Source organism: Dendrobates tinctorius, unplaced genomic scaffold (assembly GCF_039654945.1).
Source record: "Dendrobates tinctorius isolate UK_male_01 unplaced genomic scaffold, ASM3965494v1 ptg000057l, whole genome shotgun sequence".
Taxonomy (NCBI): Eukaryota; Metazoa; Chordata; class Amphibia; order Anura; family Dendrobatidae; genus Dendrobates; species Dendrobates tinctorius.
In genome coordinates this window covers 24,443,941-24,462,589 of record NW_027361725.1, presented here as the reverse complement: position 1 = coordinate 24,462,589, position 18,649 = coordinate 24,443,941, and the positions used below count along the sequence as shown (strand labels likewise).

Sequence of the window (18,649 nt, the reverse complement as noted above, 5' to 3'; positions counted from 1 at the left end):
AAAACCCAGTGACAGATTCCTTTTTTAAAAGGGGCTTCACTTTGGGCAGACACAGAATTACTCTTTATGAAAGGGGATCCAGAATGTGGCTGTATTTGCTGCACGGCCCTGGTTGTGTAAGCTGCAGATTGAAAATCAAGGATAATCTTTTAGGAATGAAGTCTGGATTACTATGACCTGGAATGTGTATCAAGACATATGTCGGCTGAAAAATGAATGAGCCCCTTTAAAATGAATACGTAATGAGTGGTTTTTTTTTTGTTTGTATTTCGTGGGCAGCACAAGATTGTGGTTTTTTTGTTTTGTTTTTTTTTGTTTTGTTTTTTTGTCTTTAGGGCATTGTATACCTACGGGGTGTACTTATATTGTTCTAGAACATGACAGGTGGCTCCTACTACTGTCATTGAAGGGGATTGTCCACTACTGGACAACCTGTTAACTGCTCCACATGAAAAATGAAACAAAGCAGCTCGCATGATGTGAAATTTAATGACCGGCAGTCACTTGACATTATGTAACCGCTGCAACTAATCGGTGGCCCCTAATCGACTGCAGTGCTCTCAGTTCCGTCAGATGAAACAGTCCCATCAGACGGGCAGAAGTATGAAGGCTGCATCAGCGGCCTCTGATGATGGCTGTGATGTGGCAAGTGTATGGTGGTGTATGTTCAGTGATGAGACATTGTAGCAGCTCTATACTTAACTCTTTATTGCCCTGTTCCAAACAACTAGTCATTCTCCTGCTAAGCTCAGAAATGTCACATTAAATGATACCTCATGGGTCATCACTGTATCAGAAAATATGGGATTCACGGATTTAGATTTAATTTTATGGTCTTGTCTAATTCAGAAAAGCCTTTTCTTTATGTGCAATGTCAGGGTATTGATGTTATATAGAGGTGCCCCGCTCTGAACCCTCAATGCCCTTTATATATTACTAGTCATTTCTGGCCAGACAAGGCAATAAGTGCTCATCACTGAGGTCTCTCCAAGACTGCAGACACCTTTTTGATGTGGAAAAAGACATTTTTACATGTTTGTTTGCCTTAATAACATTGCAAGTTTCAGCCTGCAGTCTCCATGCCTTCATTAATTTTTAGACCCCCTGATATGCAGTTTGCAGGCTGTTTCAAGCTTCTGATTTTTCTCTGGCGGCATGGTCCCTCTTTGTGTGATATTTCCTGGATGTGCGTTTTTGTGTCCATTGAGCTGCTGTCTTCGTTATTCTGTACATATTTCCTCCTCCTTTTTACAGCCGTTTTTTTCTGCCCTCCTTGAGACTGACTAGTTTCCCCCTCTCCACTTTAGAGGTCTGTGTACAAGCTCTCCTTTGCCATACTGTTGTCTTTAAGGCCTCATTCAGACTTCACTTTTTCTCACATACAAAAAAAATGGAAACGATTAGTTTGATCAGAGTGGTCCACCAACATCTGTTTTTCTCTTGCGTGTAGAAAAAAAAAACAATTCCCCACCCTTTCCTTTCTAACAATCCGTGAAAATCGTGTGCGGTTTTTAATTTTTTTCCCATGGATCCATTGTTTGGCATTGTTCGAAGGTCGAATCAAAATCGGACATATCTCTGCAAAAACTATGGCCATGCGAATACCCCAGTAGACTGTCATGGATACAAACATGTAAAACGTGGCAAGCATTAGTATGTGAAAATCGACCATGCGATTTCGCCCAGACACTAAGTGAAGGCAAGCAGAGGAGTCATCAAAACCAGGAGCTCTGATGGGTTTATAACCCTTTTTTTTGCCGAGCACTTAGCTGAGCACTTAAACAATCTCTGCAGACTCAAAATGGTCATTTTTGATGGAGACTATTTACAAAGTTGTGTGTTTCTGGACTGAAAAGAAAAGGCCGCAGTCATTTTTTAATTTCGGATTCTGATCCCCCTACTTGGCCATGGCCAAAAGCTTGGAAACTGACTCAAATTTAGTTTTTTGTTTTTTTTTTGTTTGTTTTTTGTTGTTTTTTTTAAAGTTTGCCAGTCTTAATAATAAAAAAGAAACTTGGCACTACCTTGCTTCCCATTGAGTTCTGTTATCCAATGACTATGTTTTAGTAGAAAAGGTTTCATCGATGCTCCCCAACCATGATTAAGATCTTCTTTATTTCATCATTATAAAAAGAAAGGTAACTGGTAAAGTGAATATCGGCAATACATGTTCAGGTGACAGGCCCTCAGAAGCACCGAAAGGCGCGAAGCGGCAGTCACCTGAACAAGTATTGCTGATAGTCACTATTCCGGATAGAAATAAAGCAGCGTTTAATCACATTTGGAGAGGGCCACCGAAACATTTTCTCCTTCAATGAACTTTTACAAAGTCTGCGACTTTAGCTTTATTTAGTGGCAATTTGCATTATCTTTTAGATCATCATGCAAGAGTGATCAGGTGAATTGCAAAATATTAGTCATTCCTTGCCTTGACAACTTAAATACGAAAAAAAAACAACATTTCTGATTAACTTCAGCCTTGCCACAAATTGGCTTTCTTGCATCATTTCAGTGATTTTTCTCATTTGCTCAAGATAAAGTGTAAATGAGGACAAGGCAGCTGATGGCATTCTAGCATGCTGATTGAATTATAAGTGCAGACTGCTTGCTTTAAAGGAAGGCTGATAATTGGCATCATTGTCTTCGATTAAACATGTGTATCGCCTCGTAAACATGTGTAGTCATCGTTGCTTTACAGGCAAGGACATTGCTGCTTTTTAGATTGCCCCTAAAGGGGGTTTTACACATAGCGATATCGCTATAACGTCACCGATTTTGTGACGTTATAGCGATATCGCTATGTGTGATACTTACCTCCGACCGACTCCCCCGCTGTCCATCGCTGATCGCGCGAGACTGTCCGGCTCCATTTCTCATCGTCAGCTTCCTGTTGGGCTTCCTGCTGTGACGACGAGCAACGCGTGGAGGCGGGCGGGAGGACGTCAGGATCGCTGTGTGTGAAAGGTGAGTATCGTGCGCTGCGTCGCTGCTGCATCGCTGTGAGGTCTGCCTGTGTGGCAGCTCACTAACGATCATTTAGCGATGCACCAGCGATCCTGACCGGGTCGGATCGTTGGTGCATCGCTAAATGTAAAAGGGCCTTAAGTCAGCTATTTATCTGATCATCAATATCTTCAAAGAGGGAAGTTCAGCCACTGTGAAGAATTTCAGGATGCCCAAGAAAGTCTTCTCTTTCCTGCATTTGTGACAAAAACAGTAATATTTCGTTTGTGCCTTTAGGCCTGTGACAGGTGATAGTCACAGCCTGTCTGCTGGCTTCAAGATACACAAAGGTTGTCATGCTGATCGAAAGTCAACACTGGTGTCACACACTGTCTGTTTGTAATTGTGTTTTGTAGTGCTGAATAAATGCATGCAAATTTTTAAATCTTATATGATTCGATGCAGAAAATTAAAGAAATAATGATAAATTCTTAAACATGACCCTTTGTTTAGAGCCGATGCCCACTGCAGCCAATAAGGTTGGAATTTTTGTTTAAAAAAAGGAAAAAAAAAAAAAAAAAGGTTGATTTTGCCAACTTCTGTTAGTCTCAAATTTCTCGCTATATCCCAGTTACCATAGTCATTGCATATTGTTTTATCTTTTGTGTTGTTTAGGTGTCCACCTCGTACTTTTCTGCCTGCTTTATGCAAGATCTTTCTGGATGAGAGCGCCCCTGATAATGTGCTTGAGGTCACCGCCCGCGCGATAACGTATTACCTAGACGTATCCGCTGAATGTACCAGACGCATTGTGGGTGTGGAAGGGGCCATAAAAGCCCTCTGCAATCGACTTGTAGTGGTAGAGCTTAACAATCGGACCAGTCGGGATTTAGCTGAGCAATGTGTAAAGGTGAGATGTGCTGGGATTTCATATGTAACAGAGTAATTATTTGTCATCGTTTCTATAGTGTCAACGTATTCCAAACAGCTGTATAAGAAATGACATCATTCTCGGTCTCTGATCTCAAAATGTAAGATCAACCCATTTTCTTACACAGTGGCTTGTTCACTAGGAAGCTAATTTACCGATCATCATAGCTTATTTGGTTGCGGAACAAAGCCAGCAAACTTCTGCAGCACATGGAGAAAATACAAACACCACACACTTGGCTGCTCTTTTCCGTTTTGTTCTGCCTCGCTCCATTGCAGAGATATTTACATTTGTTGCTTTTAGAGCGCAGTATGGGAAACCTCTGCTTGTGGTGCAACTCTGCGTTTCTTCGGCAGCTGAACTAGTGGTCTCATTAGTCTCGGATGCCGCCGAGCTGTGATTGAGTGTACGTTAGGGAAGGGGGGAAAGTGTACGCCTCGGAGTAGACTGAAGAAATGCCCAGTTAACTACAAGCAGAGAATTCACATACTGCGCTCCAGAGGAAATAAGTGTGAATATCTCTAATGGAGCGACGCAGCAGAATCGGGGCAACTCAAACTGTTCATCTGAAGGGAACCTGTCAGCAGGTTTTTACACCCCAGACTAATGTAAAACCCTAAATGCAATGGCAAATGAGTGTCAGCTTGCGGCACGTCGTGTGGCGGTTGCATAGTGGGACTCTACTTTATAGTTAATATTTGCTTGAGCAGTTTTCCTCTCTGCTTCCTCTCCAGGTGTTGGAACTGATCTGTACACGTGAATCTGGAGCAGTGTTTGAAGCAGGTGGCTTGAATTGTGTCCTAACTTTCATCAGGGACAGTGGTCATTTAGTTCACAAGGACACCCTGCATTCTGCTATGGCAGTGGTGTCCCGGCTGTGTGGTAAAATGGAGCCACAAGACGCCTCTTTAGAGACTTGCGTCGAGTCTCTGTCCAGCCTTCTGAAGCATGAGGATCATCAGGTGAGTTTTGCGTTTTTCAGGAGCTGGGATGTGGAAAGCAAATTTTGTAGGGAAAATGCTATAAATCTACATGTCTCTATAAACCCCTCTAGGTGTCGGATGGTGCACTACGCTGTTTTGCTTCTCTGGCGGATCGGTTTACTCGGCGAGGTGTTGATCCAGCACCTTTGGCACAGCATGGACTTACTGAAGAATTGCTGTCTCGTATGGCAGCAGCCGGGGGAACTGTATCAGGACCCTCCTCTGCCTGCAAACCTGGACGTGGTACTAGTGGTGGCCCTTCAACTTCTGGAGACTCTAAAATCAGCAACCAGGTGTCCACAATAGTCAGCCTGCTATCAACACTGTGCCGAGGATCTCCCGTTGTGACACATGTAAGTTTTACTGATGAGACCTTTTGGGTATTATTTTTAATATTGGGTTCATTCTGAATTCTTTCATTTTCTCAGGATTTGCTCCGGGCGGAGTTGTTAGATTCAATGGAGAGTGCGTTACTGGGGGATGAAAGATGTGTACTTGACACCATGCGACTCGTAGACCTGCTTCTGGTGCTGCTGTTTGAAGGCCGCAAAGCTTTGCCTAAATCTAGCGCTGGGTCCACGGGTCGCATCCCAGGTTTGAGACGATTGGACAGCTCTGGAGAACGCTCCCATCGTCAGCTTATCGATTGCATTCGTAGCAAGGATACAGATGCCCTTATAGATGCTATTGACACAGGAGGTAAGCCCTTTTTTTACTCAGTGTGCAGGCATCCTTTTGTAGAGCATTTTGTTATAGTCCACTCCAGCTCATAGCTCTGGACGAGACGCTAGTCCATATTTGATTTGCTTTTTATCCTTTCACTATAAAAGATGGGTGACCAACGCATTGATTTCCTGAAAAAAAAATTTTTCATGCAATATTTTGCCGCCACAGGTTAGGGCACAAGTGTATATCCTGCAGCAGAGAGGCCACATGTGCCCTGCGATGCCTTCCATCTTTGGCACCCCCTTATGTTTGTCTCCTTTTGTTAAGTACTCCATAGAGGAATTGATAATTGTGCATGAATGTGACAGTTACCATCATTGTTTTTAAGTGGGATATGAAAGTCTTGGGCGTTGACTTACCTCCTACCTTGGTGTGGAGCAAGGAACTCCGATTCTGTAGAAAAGTTGAAGTTGCAGAAGCGCCCCCTCCATTTACACACATGGTCAAAATTGTTGGTACCCCTCGTTTAATGATAGAAAAACCCACAATGGTCACAGAAGTAACTTGAATCTGACAAGTGAGAATTGGTGCTTACAAAGTTCTATGGCGTGCTGTAACTGTGGTTTTAGGAGATCTTGCAGTAGAATGATCGACCTCTAGCTCCTCCTCATCCATAGAATTATAGAGGCACCAACTGTCCTCTCCGATCTCAGTAATGTGATAATCTGTCCTCATTGAGTAAAGATTTTACCTGTAAGCTAAGTGTGAAGAATCTGTCCAGGAGGAGAAGAAAGCAGACTTCTGTGATTTTATATATTGCAACGTTTCATATTTTTATGTGTACCATTGATTTATGAAATAAAAATTAAAATGATGGTTATGATTAACCCCTTCACAACGTAACATATGGCCTACAGTGACATCATATGTCGTTTTGCTACCTTTGTTGCAAGCTCTGAAGCTGAACCCATATCTTTCCCGGCTGATTGCTGATTTATTCAGCCATCATCTGCCACTAACAGCCGTGAATCGAGTGGATCTCCATATCCTCTCATGGCTACTAACATGTTAAATGCCGCTGTCAATCTCTTACACAGGCATTTAACAGGCTTCAGCAGAGGGGTGCATAATTTCATGCACTCATTGGCACGCTTTTCCATAACAGTCAGGGGTCTGCTGAAGACCCCTGTGCCTGTCATTACAATACTCCTGTGAAAGCTGGCATTCATATACCGTGCGGATGCACTGCTATGTACAGGACAGAGACAACATTTTTCTAATTTTGGTTCTAGACATTACCGCAATGAATTTTAAACAAAACAATTCAGATGCAGTTGAAGTTCAGACTTTCAGCTTTCATTTGAGGGTATCCACATTAAAATTGGATGAAGGGTTTAGGAGTTTCAGCTCCTTAACATGTGCCACCCTGTTTTAAGTAATTGGACAGATTATATAATTGTAAATAAAATGTTCATTTCCAGTACTTGGTTGAAAACCCTTTGTTGGCAATGACTGCCTGAAGTCTTGAACTCATGGACATCACCAGACACTGTTTCCTCCTTTTTGATGCTCTGCCAGGCCTTCACTGCGGTGGTTTTCAGTTGCTGTTTGTTTGTGGGCCTTTCTGTCTGAAGTTTAGTCTTTAACAAGTGAAATGCATGCTCAATTGGGTTGAGATCAGGTGACTGACTTGGCCATTCAAGAATATTCCACTTCTTTGCTTTAATAAACTCCTGGGTTGCTTTGGCTTTATGTTTTGGGTCATTGTCCATCTGTAGTATGAAACGATGACCAATCAGTTTGGCTGCATTGGGCTGGATCTGAGCACACAGTATGGCTCTGAATACCTCAGAATTCATCTGCTTCTGTCCTGTGTCACATCATCAATAAACACTAGTGATCCAGTGCCACTGGCAGCCATGCATGCCCAAGCCATCACACTGCCTCCACCGTGTTTTACAGATGATGTGGTATGCTTTGGATCATGAGCTGTACCGCGCCTTCGCCATACTTTTCTCTTTCTATCATTCTGGTAGAGGTTGATCTTGGTTTCATCTGTCCAAATAATGTTCTTCCAGAACTGTGCTGGCTTTTTAGATGGTTTTTTTAGCAAAGTCCAGTCTAGGCTTTTGATTCTTGATGCTTATGAGTGGCTTGCACCGTGCAGTGAACCCTCTGTATTTACTTTCATGCAGTCTTCTCTTTATGGTAGATTTGGATATTGATACGCCTACCTCCTGGAGAGTGTTGTTCACTTGGTTGGCTGTTGTGAAGGGGTTTCTTTTCACCATGGAGATTATTCTGTGATCATCCACCACTGTTTTCTTCCGTGGGCGCCCAGGTCTTTTTGTATTGATGAGTTCACCAGTGCTTCCTTTCTTTCTCAGGATGTACCAAACTGTAGCTTTTGCCACTCCTAATGTTGTAGCAATTTCTCGGATGGGTTTTTTCTGTTTTTGCAGCTTAAGGATGGCTTGTTCCACCTGCATGGAGAGCTCCTTTGACCGCATGTTTCCTTCACAGCAAAACCTTCCAAATGCAAGCACCACACCTCAAATCAACTCCAGGCCTTTTATCTGCTTAATTGAGAATGACATAAGGAAGGGATTGCCCACACCTGTCCATGAAATAGCCTTGGAGTCAATTGTCCAATTACTTTTGGTCCCTTTAAAAACAGGGTGGCACATGTTAAGGAGTTGAAACTCCTAAACCCTTCATCCAATTTTAATGTGGATACCCTCAAATGAAAGCTGAAAGTCTGAACTTCAACTGCATCTGAATTATGGGCAGCACGGTGGCTCAGTGGTTAGCGCTGCAGCCTTGCAGCGCTGGAGTCCTGGGTTCGAATCCCACCAAGGACAACATCTGCAAGGAGTTTGTATGTTCTCCCCGTGTGTCATGTCGGACGCTGTTCACACCACAGCATCCGGCAGGCAGAGGTAGTTCCACCTCCAGCCACTATAGCCTCAGTGGCGCCGGCCTGATCTTCAGGCTCTCGGGGGTTAATCCTGCTGGAGACCAGGTTGGATGGTTAGTCACGCCCACGGTCTTTAAATAGTCATGCTGGCCTATGGGCGTCGCCGATTATAGCTTGTGTTTCATACCAAGTGGTTCCGGTCTGGAGTGGAGGTGTTCAAGAGAGAGAGATTCATATCTGGTGTCGTATGATCCGTCGTTATCCTTTCTCCTTCCCATATTTGTGTTTAGTTGTGCCCTGTTCACATTACTGTATATTCCTGTGTGTGTGCGGCGCAGTGCAGTTTAAGTTCTCCCTGTGTGTCATTATTTGTGTGGGAGCTTTGGTGGTGACTTCTCACTGGGTGGAGGGTGGAGGGTTAAGTGCAGGGCTGAGCAGGAGATAAGGAAAGGTCGGAGGCTCAGGCATTTGCACCTTCAGCAAAAACCCTGGGTTGAGGGTCAGACAGGGTTTCCCCTAGTAAAGGGACACCACAGGGGCCCCGGGTATTTCAGCCTTAGTTGAACTAAGCCCCCGTGACATTATAATCGGCCCACATTTTTTCAGGAGTCCATGGATCCATTAGATTCCATAACCCGCCAGTTGGCGGCGCTGTCCATACAGGTCTCCGAGTTGAATGGGGCAGTTCAGCAGCAGGGCCTGGTAGTAGCAAAGGTGCAAACGGCATCTGCAGGTATCGGTGCAGAGCCGAAGTTTCCGCTGCCAGAACGATTTTCAGGCGATCGCAGCAAATTTGTCGTATTTCGGGAGGCCTGCAAATTATACTTCCGCATGCGGCCAATATCGTCAGGTAATGAGGCCCAGCGAGTAGGGCTGGTGTTGTCATTACTGAGTGGTGACCCCCAAGCATGGGCATTTTCCTTACCACCTGACTCTGCTACATTTCATTCGGTCGATAATGTTTTTTCTGCCCTCGGGCTCATTTACGATGACCCTGACCGACTGGCTCTAGCGGAATCTAAAATCCGCGCCCTCCGCCAGGGGGAGCGCTTGGCAGAAGACTATTGTTCGGAATTTCGCCGCTGGGCTGTAGACACACAGTGGAATGACCCAGCACTGCGGAGCCAGTTTATTCATGGGGTATCAGGGAGGGTGAAACAAGCCCTCCTGATGTATGAGACTCCGGCATCATTGGAGTCTGCCATGAGTTTGGTGATACGTATTGATCGCCGTTTTCGTCAGGGGGCACAGGAGACGCTACCTCTGGGGGAAAACAGAGGTGCAGGTGTGGTTGAAGTAGATGAGACCCCTGAACCTATGCAGATTGCTGGCGTGGCACAGGTTCAGCCTCGCGCTCCGGGAGTCTGGAAGTCCGGAGCATGTTTCTACTGTGGTAAAGGAGGTCATTATGTTAACGTTTGCCCGATACTACCTAAGAGGGTCACACCGGCGGAAAACTGTTAAGCTCAGAGGGTATGGAGGAGACCCAACTGAGCGTATGCATATCCTCCATGATGGTATCTCAATGTATGCTCCCTGCCAAGGTTATTGTCGCCGGCAGAGAGCTACCTATATCAGTGTTTGTGGATAGCGGTTCTGCCACCAATCTCATAGATGAGGAGTTTGCACACACCGCCGGGTTTAAGATTGAAAAACTTCCTCACCCCATACAGGTGGTGACCATTAATGCTGTTCCCCTCCCTCAAGGGGAGATTACGGAGTTTGTGGCAGAGGTGAAACTCCACATTGGGGTCCTACATTCTGAGTCGGTTACATGTAGGGTCCTCCGTAATCTCCCAGCTCAAATGGTCCTGGGTTTTCCATGGCTGTCCAGGCACAACCCGGTAATTGATTGGAAAACTCAGGACATAGTACAATGGAGTGGTTTCTGCCAAGACAATTGCTTGGCCACATGTGTGTCCGCCGTGACGCCCAGCCTGCCGGAGGCTTTGCAGGATTTCGCGGATGTTTTCTCTGAGAAGGGTTGCTCAGAACTGCCTCCACATAGAGCCTATGACTGTGCTATTAGGTTAAAACCCGGGGCCAAATTACCTAAGGCCAGGATGTTTAATATTTCTGGTCCTGAGAGACAAGCTCTGAAAGACTACATCGCGGAGAGTCTGAGCAAAGGTCACATCCGGCCTTCGTCCTCGCCTGTAGCCGCGGGGTTTTTCTTCATTAAGAAGAAAGATGGGGGGTTACGCCCGTGTCTGGATTTCCGAGAGTTAAACCAGATTACTATCCGTGATCCCTACCCAATGCCGTTGATCCCGGATTTGTTCAACCAGGTAGCGGGGGCAAAATGGTTTTCCAAGCTGGACCTCAGGGGGGCGTATAACCTCATAAGGGTCCGTCAGGGGGATGAGTGGAAGACGGCGTTTAACACTCCTGAGGGTCATTTTGAGAGTCTGGTTATGCCGTTTGGGTTGACCACCGCGCCTGCCGTTTTCCAACATTTTATTAATGATGTCTTCGCTCATGTCCTGGGGAGATTTGTGATTGTATACCTGGATGATATCCTCATTTATTCTAGCGATCGGGACACTCATTTGGAGCATGTTAGGCAGGTGTTACAGTTGCTCCGGGAGAACCAGCTCTATGCTAAGCTGGAAAAATGTTTATTTTTTGTCCAGGAGTTGCCCTTTTTGGGATATATTGTGTCCGCAGCTGGTTTTAAAATGGACACCGCTAAGGTGCAAGCGGTGTTGCAATGGGAGAGGCCGGAGAGTCTGAAAGCACTCCAGCGGTTCCTTGGGTTTGCGAATTATTATAGGAAATTTATAAAACACTTTTCGACTGTCGCCAAACCGCTCACGGACATGACAAAGAAGGGTGCCGATCTGGCGAACTGGCCTGAGGTGGCTATACGTGCATTTGAGCGTCTGAAGAATAGTTTTGCTTCAGCCCCCATTCTGGTGCAACCAGACGTGTCTAAACCTTTTGTGGTAGAGGTTGATGCGTCGGAGGTGGGAGTGGGGGCAGTACTGTCTCAAGGCTCGTCCTTGAGCGAGATGCATCCATGCGCCTACTTCTCCAAGAAGTTGTCGCCGGCCGAACGGAATTATGATATCGGCAACAGGGAGTTGTTGGCCATCAAACTGGCTTTTGAGGAATGGCGACACTTCTTGGAGGGGGCGGCTCACCAGGTCACAGTTATCACCGACCATAAGAATCTGCTCTACCTGGAGTCGGCCAAGCGTCTGTCTCCTAGGCAGGCTCGCTGGGCATTGTTTTTTACTCGTTTCAATTTTCTTGTGACGTACCGTCCCGGGGCTAAAAACACCAAGGCGGATGCTTTGTCTAGGTGTTTTCCGGGGGGAGAACCTCGGGAAGAGCCGGTACCCATCCTCCAGAAAGGGGTAGTGGTCTCGGCTCTCACGACTGAGGTAGAGGCGGAGATTGCCGAGGCCCAAGAGGAGGTACCACCAGGACTTCCCGCCAACAAATCATTTGTACCCCTGCATCTTCGGCCTAAGGTGTTGAAGGAACACCACGATTCGGTACTGGCTGGTCACCCAGGGGTGAAGGGCACCTTAGAGCTGGTATCGCGTCGTTTCTGGTGGCCCAAAATCCGGCAGGACGTGGTCTCGTACGTGGCAGCTTGCATCACGTGCGCTAGGGCTAAGTCACCCCGAACCCGTCCTGCTGGCACGCTACAGCCTCTGGGGGTACCCAATAGGCCATGGACAGAAATCTCCATGGATTTTATCACTGACTTGCCAGCCTCGGCAGGGAACACGGTCATCCTGGTGGTGGTTGACCGTTTTTCAAAGATGGCGCATTTTGTGGCGTTGTCCTCTTTGCCCAATGCTAAGACGTTGGCTCAGGTATTTGTGAAGGAGGTGGTCAGACTCCACGGAGTACCGTCTGACATAGTATCTGATAGGGGTACGCAATTTGTGGCGAGGTTTTGGAAAGCTTTTTGCTCAAGGTTGGGGATCAAGTTGTCACATTCATCGGCGTTTCATCCACAGTCTAATGGACAAACTGAGCGCATGAACCAAAATCTTGAACAGTATTTACGATGCTTTGTGTCCGACAACCAGGAGGAGTGGTCTACTTTCCTTCCTCTGGCCGAATTCGCATTAAATAATCACCGCCAAGAGTCATCAGGAGAGTCTCCATTCTTTTGTGTGTACGGTCAACATCCTCAGTTTTGTACCTTACGTCAGGGTGACTCCGGGGGTGTCCCGGAGGAGGATCAGCTAGGAGCCCAATTGTCATCAGTCTGGAGGCGGGTGAAACAGCGTTTGTTGAGCATGAGTGCCAGGTACAAACGGGTGGCTGACAGTAAACGCGTGCCAGGTCCGGACCTGTGTGTGGGTGAATGGGTGTGGTTAGCTACGAAGAACATAAAACTCAAAATCCCTTCTTTAAAACTGGGTCCAAGGTTTATTGGGCCTTTTAGGATTTCTGCCATCATTAACCCAGTAGCTTATCGGTTGGAACTTCCCGCGGTGTACAAGATACACAACGTGTTTCACAGGGCTTTATTGAAAAAGGTGGTAGGCTTGGTGGACACGACGCCGATGCCACCTCCAGTCATGGTGGATGGCGAGTTAGAGTTCGAGGTCGCCAAGGTAGTGGACTCTCGAGTAGTACGCCGTACTCTTCAGTATTTGGTGCACTGGCGGGGGTATGGTCCAGAGGAGAGGTCTTGGGTTCCAGCCTCAGACATACATGCGGATCGGCTGGTCAGTTCTTTTCACCGTCGTCATCCGGACAAGCCGGGTCCTATGAGTCTTGAGGGCCCTGGGGTCCCTCGTAGAAGACGGGGTACTGTCATGTCGGACGCTGTTCACACCACAGCATCCGGCAGGCAGAGGTAGTTCCACCTCCAGCCACTATAGCCTCAGTGGCGCCGGCCTGATCTTCAGGCTCTCGGGGGTTAATCCTGCTGGAGACCAGGTTGGATGGTTAGTCACGCCCACGGTCTTTAAATAGTCATGCTGGCCTATGGGCGTCGCCGATTATAGCTTGTGTTTCATACCAAGTGGTTCCGGTCTGGAGTGGAGGTGTTCAAGAGAGAGAGATTCATATCTGGTGTCGTATGATCCGTCGTTATCCTTTCTCCTTCCCATATTTGTGTTTAGTTGTGCCCTGTTCACATTACTGTATATTCCTGTGTGTGTGCGGCGCAGTGCAGTTTAAGTTCTCCCTGTGTGTCATTATTTGTGTGGGAGCTTTGGTGGTGACTTCTCACTGGGTGGAGGGTGGAGGGTTAAGTGCAGGGCTGAGCAGGAGATAAGGAAAGGTCGGAGGCTCAGGCATTTGCACCTTCAGCAAAAACCCTGGGTTGAGGGTCAGACAGGGTTTCCCCTAGTAAAGGGACACCACAGGGGCCCCGGGTATTTCAGCCTTAGTTGAACTAAGCCCCCGTGACACCGTGTTTGCGTGGGTTTCCTCCGGGCACTCCGGTTTCCTCCCACACTCCAAAGACATACTGATAGGGAATTTAGATTGTGAGCCCCATCAGGGACAGTGATGATATGTTCAAACTGTAAAGCGCTGCGGAATATGTTAGCGCTATATAAAAATAAAGATTATTATTATTATAAAGATTATTAATTGTTTTGTTTAAAATTCATTGTGGTAATGTCTAGAACCAAAATTAAAAAAATGTTGTCTCTGTCTAAATATATATGGACCTAACTGTATAGCACAAGCGATCAGATGATCGCAGCTTCAAGACCCCTAACAAGTACAGTAAAAAGTGAAAAAAAAAGTTTAAAAATCTGAAAAACGAAAAAACAAATTTAAATTTCTCTCTGCACCTTTAAAAATAAAACCGATTACACGTTTGGTATTGCTGTGTACAGAAAAGGCCGATGTATCAAAATGTAAAATAAACTTGATCAATAAATAGCGTAACAAAAAAAAATGAAACTCCAGAATAGTTTTTTTTGGCCACGGCAACACTGCAGTAAAATGTAACAAGGAGATCAAAACATCATATTTGCCCCAAAGTGGTATCAATAAATAAGTCAGCTCAGGGCTCAAAGAATTAGCCCTCACCCCAAACCCAGATCTTGAAAAATGAAAACGTTACAGATCTCAGAAAATGGTGACACAAACAAATTATTTTTAGATAATATACTCTTGTATGGTATCTGCGTACTTGAACGGGCATGGAAAATCTTACTGCCAACTCAGTTTTACCATAAAGTGAATATGGTAAATAAAAAACTCAGAAAACAATTGTGGAATTGCGCTTTTTTTTTTTTTTTTTTTTTTGCTTTTGTCAATTTGTACTTGGAATTTTTTTTCCTTCTTTTAGTGCATCACAACATAAAATGAACTTTCTGTCAAAAGTGCAACTCTTGCTGCCATAAACAAGCCCTCACATGGCTATGTAAATGGAAAAATCAAAAAAGTTATGGCACTTGGAAGGAAAAAATGAAAAATAGCCTGGTCATGAAAGGTTTAAAAAAAAAAAAAATGTGTATTTGTGTCCGGAGCATTTAGTTTCTTGCTGCGTAGGGTTGTAAATTGGTAGGTAGATACGAATTTGTGTGGAAAATCTATATGACTTGTTTTACGTTTTACAGCTTTTGAGGTGAATTTTATGGATGACGTTGGACAGACTCTATTGAATTGGGCCTCTGCTTTTGGCACCCAGGAAATGGTAAGTTTGTTATTTGACCCGCGAGATTAGGTCCGGGTGATTGATGTCTTCTGACCCTGTGGGCTTCCTTCTAGGTGGAGTTCTTATGTGAACGAGGTGCTGATGTCAACCGGGGTCAGAGGTCCTCTTCTTTACATTATGCTGCTTGCTTTGGGCGACCTCAGGTGGCAAAGGTAGGACGTCATGAAAGTGAAACTCGTAGATTCAGCTCTGAACCCATCATGGGGAATTGGGTCATTGGATTGACGCGGCTTTAGAAAAGCCGTCCAGGGTGCGCAGAGTTTTCAATGGGCAGATTACAGCTGCATAATACAAGTGACCTCTCTCTTGACATTGTGATCTCGCTTTACAATTGTGTCTATATTGTCTGGACAGATCAGTGGCTGCCAGATAAGACAAGCAACTTTATATATCATGTCACATGTCTTTATTATAAGATTACCTTGTTTAATAGCTGTGTAGAGTCACACGGGTCATATTGCTCTCTGACTTTCTCAGATGCCATTTCTTTTACTAAATGGTTACCCATTTTTTTTTAGACATGCTTCTAGTACTTATGTTGGGTAATAAGTGGGCGCTCTGACAAGTTTGGTAACGTATATCCTCTTTTTCATGTTTCTTATTGTCCTTTTAGACCCTGTTACGCCATGGAGCCAATCCAGATCTGCGTGATGAGGATGGAAAAACTCCCCTGGATAAAGCACGGGAGCGCGGGCATAGCGAGGTGGTTGCCATCTTACAATCACCAGGTCTGTCATTCATTTCATTTTCACCCTACTTCTGTAGTGCCAGCATATTCCATAGCATTGTACACCAAAACGCTGCAATAGTGTGCAATGCAATATTTGTGAAAGGGATTTTCATAACCTAATTCACATACAGCTCTGGCAAAAATTAAGAGACCACTGCACAGTTTTATAAAAATCAGCTTACTACATATCTGACAGCCATTCCATTCCAGTGTCAGTTGAATTCCAACCAGAGTACACCTCATTCTACTTAATGTGCTTCTGATTAGGTGATCATCCTGAGCCAAATCTTATTTAACGAAGGAAAGTATAAAAAAAACCCTGCTGTGATGTTCACAATCCTCTTGCAATAGGACAAGCTGGATGCCAAAACAAGTGCTAGTAATATCCTAACAGTAATAGGAATTAAAAAAAAAACTTTTAACCATGCCAAAGGAGTTGAAAAGAAAACTCTTGAGTGAGGAAAAGAAGGGCTCAATTCTGGCTTTACTAGCAGATACAGTGAGCGTCATGTTGCCTCCATCCTTAAAATTTCTAAGAGGGCAGTCAATTACAACAAGGTCAAGCAGCTGACATTGGGGACAACAAAGCTACAGACCGGCAGAGGGCGAAAACGACTCTCCACTGACCGGGATGACTGTCATCTTACAGTGGCATGCAAAAGTTTAGGCACCCCTGGTCAAAATTACTGTTATTGTGAACAGTTAAGCACGTTGAAGATAAAATGATCTCTAAAAGGCCTAAAGTTAAAGATGACACATTTGGTTTGTATTTTAGGCTAAAAAGTAATACACATTGTATTTTTGTCACATTTTAAAAATTACAAAAAGAAAAATGGTCCGATGCTAAAGATTGGGCACCTTTGGAGATTTGTGTGCTCAGATAACTTTGACCAAGGTTTCAGACCTTAATTAGCCTGTAATGGATATGGCTTGTTCACCCTCAATGTTAGGAAAGGACAGCTGATGCAGATTCCACAGGTTTAGAAACACATAGCCTCCTCTAACCTTGTGTGAAAAAACAGCCACCATGGGTTCTTTTAAGCAGCTGCCTAGCACTCTGAAAATGGTGGAGGCCCACAAAGCAGGAGAAGGCTATAAGAAGACAGCAAAGCGTTTTCAAGTTGTCCTTTCCTCAGTTCAATATGTAATTCAGAAATAGCAGTTTACAGGAACAGTGGAGGTCAAGATAAGGTCTGGAAGGCCAAGCAAAATTTCAGAGAGAGCTGCTTGTAGGATTGCTAGAAATGCATATCAGAACCCCCACTTGACTGCAAAAGACCTTCAGAAAGATTTAGCAGATTCTGGAGTTGTGGTAATTGTTCTACTGTTCAGAGACACCTTATCAAATATGGCCTTCATGGAAGAGTCATCAGAAGAAAACCTCTCCTGCACCCTCACCATAAAATTTAGCATTAGAGGTATGCAAAAGAACATCTAAACAAGCCCAATGCATTTTAGAAACAAGTCCTGTGAATCGTTGAAGTTAAAATAAAACTCTTTGGTCGCAATGATCAAAGGTATGTGCAGAGAAAAAATTGCATAGAATTTCAGGAAAAGAACATTTCTCCAACCATTAAGCATGGGGATGGCTCAATCATGCTTTGGAGTTGTGTTGCAGATAATGGCACAGGGAACATTTCACAGGTAGAGGGAAGAATGGAGTCAATGAAATTTCAACAAATTCTTGATGCAAACATAACACCATGTGTAGAAAAAAAGCTGAATTTGAAAACAGGATGGCTTCTACAAATGGATAATGATCACACACATCAAAATCCACAATAGACTACCTCAAAAGGCGATAGCTAGAGGTTTTTCAATGGCCCTCACAGTCCCCCGATTCGATCATCATTGAAAATCTGTGGCTAGTCCTCAAAATAGCAGTGCATGCAAGACGACCTAGGAATCTCACAGAAATGGAAGAATTTTCCAAGGAAGAATGGATGAAAATCCATCAAACAAGAATTGAAAGACTCTTGGCTGGCTACTAAAAGCGTTTACAAGCGGTGATATTTTAAAAGGGAGTGCTACTAGGTACTAACTATGCAGGGTGCCCAAACTTTTGCATTGGCCTATTTTCCTTATTGTAATTTTTAAAATGTAAAAAAATGACAATATATAATTTTTTTTGGCCTAAAATACAGAGAAAATGTGTCATCTTTAACTTTAGCTCTTTTAGAGATTATTCCATCTTCAACTTGCTTAACTGGTCACAATAGCAGTAATTTTGACCAGGGGTGCCCAAACTTTTAATTGCCACTGTATTCAAATGTCACTCAGCAACCGCGGGATGACATCAAGTGACCTACAAAAGGAATGGCAAATGGCAGCTGGGGTGAAGAGCACGGCAAGAAGAGTTCGTAACAGGCTTCTAGAGGCAGGGCTCAAATCATCAGACAAACGTGAAAGTTTTGCAGTGGTTTCTTAATTATTGCCAGAGCTGTATAGTGGATTTGATGGCAAGCGGCCATGGAAAGTGCAAAATCCGTTTGCATAGAGATGACACCTGCTGAACAAGTGGCAATTCTGTGCAATATTGTATTCACTGGGCCAAAGTGGGGGCCAAAACTTGCATTATAACACATTCCTTGTAATGAAATAATTCTCTCAAGCCTTACTTGTTTGTTTTAGGAGACTGGATGTGTCCTGTTAACAAAGGAGATGAAAAGAAGAAAAAAGACTCTAATCGAGAGGAAGAGGAGTGCAATGAACCGAAGGGGGACCCAGAAATGGCACCAATTTACTTGAAGAGGCTTCTACCTGTTTTTGCTCAAACTTTTCAGCAGACTATGCTCCCATCAATCAGGTAAGGTATCTTTTGTATGATGAATGT

At 44.5% G+C, this 18,649-nt stretch overlaps 1 protein-coding gene across 3 annotated transcripts in view; it reads left to right on the top strand.

The window, feature by feature from the left end:
• The window catches only part of HECTD1 (HECT domain E3 ubiquitin protein ligase 1), a 154,396-nt gene that overhangs the window by 54,821 nt on the left and 80,926 nt on the right, over positions 1–18,649 (top strand). For all 3 annotated transcript variants that reach the window (XM_073577809.1, XM_073577808.1, XM_073577807.1), the window contains exons 3-10: positions 3,619–3,853; positions 4,609–4,836; positions 4,929–5,210; positions 5,286–5,556; positions 14,989–15,065; positions 15,140–15,238; positions 15,700–15,814; positions 18,448–18,622. In XM_073577809.1, coding sequence (XP_073433910.1) covers positions 3,619–3,853; positions 4,609–4,836; positions 4,929–5,210; positions 5,286–5,556; positions 14,989–15,065; positions 15,140–15,238; positions 15,700–15,814; positions 18,448–18,622 — 1,482 coding nt within the window. The remainder of the gene's footprint in view (positions 1–3,618; positions 3,854–4,608; positions 4,837–4,928; positions 5,211–5,285; positions 5,557–14,988; positions 15,066–15,139; positions 15,239–15,699; positions 15,815–18,447; positions 18,623–18,649) is intronic.